The sequence below is a fragment of the Pygoscelis adeliae genome, unplaced genomic scaffold, assembly GCF_000699105.1.
Source record: "Pygoscelis adeliae isolate BGI_AS28 unplaced genomic scaffold, ASM69910v1 Scaffold79, whole genome shotgun sequence".
In the NCBI taxonomy this organism is placed as follows: Eukaryota; Metazoa; Chordata; class Aves; order Sphenisciformes; family Spheniscidae; genus Pygoscelis; species Pygoscelis adeliae.
The window spans coordinates 2103769-2109827 of NW_008825532.1; the positions used below are offsets into that span (position 1 = coordinate 2103769).

General features: G+C 41.1%; 1 protein-coding gene across 1 annotated transcript in view; it reads right to left on the bottom strand.

The window, feature by feature from the left end:
* Positions 1-5945: 5945 nt before the first annotated feature.
* CENPI (centromere protein I) overlaps positions 5946-6059 on the bottom strand; it is a 15872-nt gene continuing 15758 nt past the window's right edge. The window contains exon 20 of the mRNA XM_009331737.1: positions 5946-6059. Within this exon, the coding sequence (XP_009330012.1) occupies positions 5946-6059 (114 nt within the window).

Sequence of the window (6059 nt, forward strand, 5' to 3'; positions counted from 1 at the left end):
CTTTCTAAAAGCACGGTACCTGGGGTGAGAGAGAAGAATGGGTCGAGAACTGATACAAGCAGACAGCTGACGTGCACTGAGAAACAGAATGAATCCCCCTTTTCATTTGTTCCTGCATAGAGATTGAAACACTCGCCCCGAATGAGAAATAAGAAGGACTATAGGGGAGAGAGGAAATCTTTTCAGAGCAGTGAGCACCAAAAGAATGAGGGGTGGGTGTCAAAAGAGTGTAGAAGAATTTGGGGGAGAGATGGAGAAAGAAAAGAGAAAGGAGAAAATGGTAGAAAATAAAGCAAAAACGCAGGAGAGAAGGGGAAGGCAGGTTTTCAGGGAGCATTTTGTTCTTCAAAAGCTGTCAACACATTTACAATGTGCTTTCCATCCCCCTCCTTATTTACTGGGCTGTGCACACAAAGGAGCAAGAAGGCAATCACACAGGAGCTGCTGAAGATTCACTTCGACATAGAACAGAGGCGCCCTAAGAGAAAAAAAACTGCTTAGTGATCCGTGTACAACAAACCATGATGGGAATGTTACAGGCCTAGAGACTCTAGAAAGAGGGTTGGGAGAAAACCTGCAGAGAGCAGCCTCTTCCTGCAGAGATCACACTCAAGACTTACAGGCAGCACAGATACAGGAGAAGAGCGAGTCAAACCACATGGGGATACAGCTGCATATAAAAATATACACAAGAAGCTTACCACTGAATTCTTTAAAGGAAGAGCCCAAATGATTTAGGCAGAGACACTTTCAAAAGTATCTGTTGCAATTTGCACCTAAACCCAGTGCCTGAGGCTCAGGAGCTCAGCCATGTTACAGTGACTTAGTATCCCATCACCTAGCCTGTACTAGAACAGTCCGTTTTCTGTCACATTTCTAGCAGGTACCAAAGCTTGCCTGATGCATCTTCACTCATTAAGCTGCAGAATGGGATCATGTCTGAGCCTACAGATTTCTAAATGCTGTTAAGATTAAAATAGTATTTAGAGCCTGTGTAAGGTATCTGCAGCTTTTTTTGAAGACCAACTGTTTCAGCTCCTGTGTTTGTGCAAGACTGTAGTGAGCCTGAAAATGGAAATTAGATACCAAAATAATTAAGGCATTTTTTAAAAATCTTACCCTCTGCTATGCAGACTTTTTATTCCTACAAGATAGGAAACTGAGAAGCAGAGAAATGAAGCAGCATCACAAGATACGCACTTTACCAAACATTGTTTACGTACTTCAATACCTCCCTTGCCAACTATAATTACTTGGGAGTTACTCAGGCAGGTCTAACAGATAGACGCAGATCTCAGGAATCCTGTGCCGAAAACCATGTCAGCATATGCTAAAGAAGGTCATAAAAGACCTTCTTAGTCAAAAGCAAAGTTTTGTGAAATCAAACTATCATCAGACTAAAATCATTACTTTTATTCTAAATAGTAGATCCATAATGAGGGAAAGCCATCAGTACAACATAAATCATCCTTCCTGGAAGAAAATATTTGGAGACTTTGTTCTTTCAAGATATTCATCCTCCAGAGCAAGCTTGTTACCAATGGCTGTTGTTCTTCACCCAGACTGGATGTATCCTCTGACTAAAAAGCACATAAAGAGCTCCCTCACACACTCTATCAGGAGCCACGGCGCTACAAATAAGAGCAGTCCAGTGCGTATTATTAATGACAAGTTATCAGATGTTCTAGGACCACAGCCAGACAGGAGTTTCACTGTGCTGTGATTCTGTAGAGAAGATAAACCCTTAGCCAGGTCAGATCCCTCAGTTTCCCTTATTCTTTTCTCCTCTGTGCAAAGATTTGTGATAAACCATTTTGTTGCAGCCGGGAGGTGATTGCCCTGCCCTAAAGGGCTTATAACTGAGCTTTCACTACAGACAAAGGGAGCCAAGTGAGGAGACACTGGGTAGAGGCACAAAAAAACCCCCCAACATTATATAAAAAGGGCAAAGTGAATTTTATTTCGGTACCAGTTAAATGTTATTAGAAGAGTTCAGGAGCACACATTTTGGCAGTTGTTAGAGCTGCAGTACAAGCCTCAGAGGTTAAATTTTCTGAGTGGCTACAGCTGTACCACCTTCTAAATCCTTGGGTCCTGATTTATTCATAGCATTAGGAATGCAAAATGCAAGCAGAGGGAAGTAGGCCAACAAGAGAATAGAAAGCAGGGACACAGAGGAACCAGTTTCTTCATTCCAGCTGAAATGAAAACAGGTTGAAATTATTAACTCTTTCAGAGCAAGCTCTCTCTGAAAGGGCAACACAGCCTGATGCATAAAAATGCACAAATGAGTCTCTCCCCACAAAATAAAATCATAATTAGCAGAAACACAAAGCAAACATGGCTTCAGAAAAAGAATTCAGCTTAACCCAACGCCAAGGCATTTGCATTTTCAGATGCATAATGCTCAGGCCAATATGCCTGACGGGGAGGGGTTAATGGCTTTGGTTCTGTGAACTGTGGACCAGATGTTCAGCTGGTGCGACTCAATATAGATCCATTAGAAATTAGTGGAGCTATGCCTGGAGCTCACCCCAGACAGGATTCTGGCCCTGTACTTTGAAATCCCATCTAATACCCACTGAGAGATTTTTCTAAAGGGAAAGGCCTCATTTTCTGGAAGCATCTAAACAGGCTACTAGAAAAGCTGCAGAATGTGGTTGAGCTGGAATGACCGCTGCCCTGACCTGCTTGTAATATTACAAACCCCCTAAACCAAAAGCATGTAGAAGCCTCCTGAGAAGGCAGACCAGACAGATATTGGAGCAAGTCATCAACTTTTATTCATGGGGAGACAGGACACAAACCAGCATTCCCTGAGATGAGCTGATACTAGAAATTTGGACACTGAAACAGCATCCTCCAGGAAGAAAAAACACACTCGAGAGTAGACTCAAGTGACATGAAAGCATGTACTTTCTAGTGAAACATATTGAATATAATACCCTCAGACAGAAGTTACAGGCCTGACCTAAACTTAAATATTCTGGGGTGCTGACTGACAACATGAATGTGAGCCTTAGATGAACTTTTCATCTTGCATTGTTCCTATCAAACAGTACCATAAAACAGTTGTTTCTGCTACTCTTTCATAGTGCATACATATGGCACGCACCTTACAATGGGCAGGAAAGGGCACTAGAGCTAAATCACTGATCTGTCACTTAGCAGGAAATGGATGGGTCTTGACTATCTCCATTTTAGTCCTCAGAGCAGATGCTGTGGTCAGCCAAGTCTTTGAGCATATGCTTATAATAGAAAGTGGTCTACAAAATTTACCACGGTGATTAGATGGTAAAGAGTGAGCAGGGGCCGGGGAAGGGGGGAAGGAAGAGGTACAGTAGCACATTCCTCACTAAAAGGACCCATCATCCATTGAAGTGGAATGTTAGTAGAGTCAGATATTTAGAGAAAAAAGAAGAAAAAAATGTCCAGATGCAAAAGAAGACAAGAACTATCAAGGCGTACAAAGAGGCTAAGTCATCTCAAGTGCCCAGTAATACTAGGCACATCATTGCTGCATGGGAAGGATTTTAAACAGCCATTTTGACCAACTAAGCTGACATTAAAGGAAAGTTATCTGCCCTGTTACTTTATTTCTGCACGTCTTAAGCGTCCAGCCTGTGCACATGAATGACAAAATTGTACACAATTTGTTTAAAGACTTTTGTAACACAGGGTATAATAAAAGACCTGTGATACTGCAACAACAGTCTTCCATAACGTGATTCTGTGTTTTCTCAACCAAACACCAACCTCAGGGGAAAACTGATCTCAGGGACCAATAACTATACAACATTCAGTATATCCTAAAGGATTCTGCTATAAGCCTCTTTAAATACATTTACATACATCACACACTCTTAAAAATCTAAGCACCTTTCACAACTGAAATGAAGCCTCTGGCAGCACCTTCCAGTCTGACAGGAATGCTACAGAGCTCTGCTCCTGCCACAAAAACTCCGAGCAGCACCCAGGTAACATGAAGTCTGTCTTCCTGGCTAGAACTAAATGCTTCTTTGAGATGTTCTGTATTTGCTCCTTTTCCCACTGAATGAGCCTGCCCTACACAGATCTGTAACTGGGTCCATGTCTCCACCTCATGTTTTCCTAGGGCTGTCAATCCCTCCAGCCTTATTCCTATACAGAATCCCAGTGCAGCAATATGGAAGTACAAGTCTGGTCAACATCGGAAGACAATTGTATGGTGTAAGGACAAAAGCTAAGGATTAAGTTGTCCTTAAGGAATTCAGTATACAGGCTTTCCAGCATAAGTGCTAGCATTTCCAATGCCTTTCTGAAGATAGCTTCATAGAAAAATTATAAAAACAACTATGGAGCTACAGTGCTCTCCTCCTTGGGTCCTTAGCTGAAACATTTAAGGAGTCTAACAAGCAATAGGCAACACTGTGATAGGGATTGCCAGCCAGTGGTGTTGGGATAGTTCTCAGCCAACAAGCTGAGCTGGTCCAAAACAACAGTACCAGCCTTTAAAGGAGATAACTGGTTATATGTTAGGGCCACATCTTAAAACATATACACTTGGAGGAATTTGTAATTTGTGGAGTTTCCTCTGCAAAAAAATATAATCAGGATTTTTGAAGATCTGTTTCTCTTGACAGAAATTAGCAAGCAGCACTTACACTAGCTGGAATAACACAGCCAGATGAGAAAGGGCAATACTTTAGTCTAAGCAGATCTCTGCAAATCTCTCTTTCAAAGTCTGCAGTGAAAGATTTTCTTATTATCTGGAGAGAATATATATACACATATAAATATATATATACATATTAACCAGGTCATCTATTTGAGCCGAGAAGTATGGTACTCAACCTAGAGCCAGTCTGATTTTGAGAGGATGAAGAAACCAAACACAGCCTTAGTGGCTCTGGAGTCACTCTCAGGACTGATTCCGTTACTGGATCAAAGTACAGATTCACAATGCAAAATTCAGTATACTCTGACCCATCTTTCAAGTGGTTACAACCTCATTTTACAGCAGTGAAATAAAGTTCCCTCAAATTTTGGAGACCTGAGTTCAGCTACTCCCAACTTCTACTCACTGTTAAAATGAAATGACAGGAGAAGATACATTTTGTAGCAGAGTTCCTTCAAAATGGCATGTTGGAAACATTTTACAGAATATAAATTATATATATGTACATGTATAATATACAACACATACAGAGCTAAAAACACAAAAAGGAAAGCTACATTTGCACTTATTAATAGAAAAAGGTGAGCTGGTGGCAACATTGTTCAAATGCTCAAATCATCAATAAATCATCAACAAATCATCAACAAATCATCAAACTTACAACAAATTTTCCAGCTGCATTAGAAGAACATTATAAGCAATGTTAGCAAAAAATCTCTTTTGGAAGCTTCATAAATAAAATGAAGTTCAGGAAGACCAGTTTGGTCAGCCTGTTAAAAGCCAGTATATACACGGTACAACAGGGAATTGGGAAACTCGTAGTGCTCCAATCCAGTAAATGTACAGTATCCCTGAAAGGCTGATTAAATTGTTTCTCATTACCTACTGTCAAGGAAGGCAAAGCAGGTCAGGGATCAACATTACTTATAAATGAAGCAGCACTGCTCATTGCAGTTTTGAGCTGGAAAATGTTTGTTTCTCCATCAAAGCAGATACTCCAACAGAGAAAAACAAGGATGAAAAATGTGGATGATAACATAACATGAGCTCAGCAGCTTCAGATCAGAGAAGTTCAGCAGAAACAAGAGGGGGTTCAGTGTTAGTGAACCAAGCCAGCCTAAGCATTCCTTCCGTGTCCTCACTTTCCTAAAATAGATGTCAGTTCAAAAATGCAGACAAGGGTAATTGCTCTGTTTCTTTCCTCTGAGGAAGGAAGAATTAGTGACGCAGTCCATTACATTCTGCTTTCCTGTTCCGGATGATAGAAAGGCTCCAGTGAGTCCCAGGGTCACACTTGCACATTCCCTGCTTTACTGTGAGAGGCCTGGGAAACACGATTGATGCTGCTTTCAATAAAGACCTTGAGGCCCTTTAAACCTTGTGCATAGAGATATTCCAGATA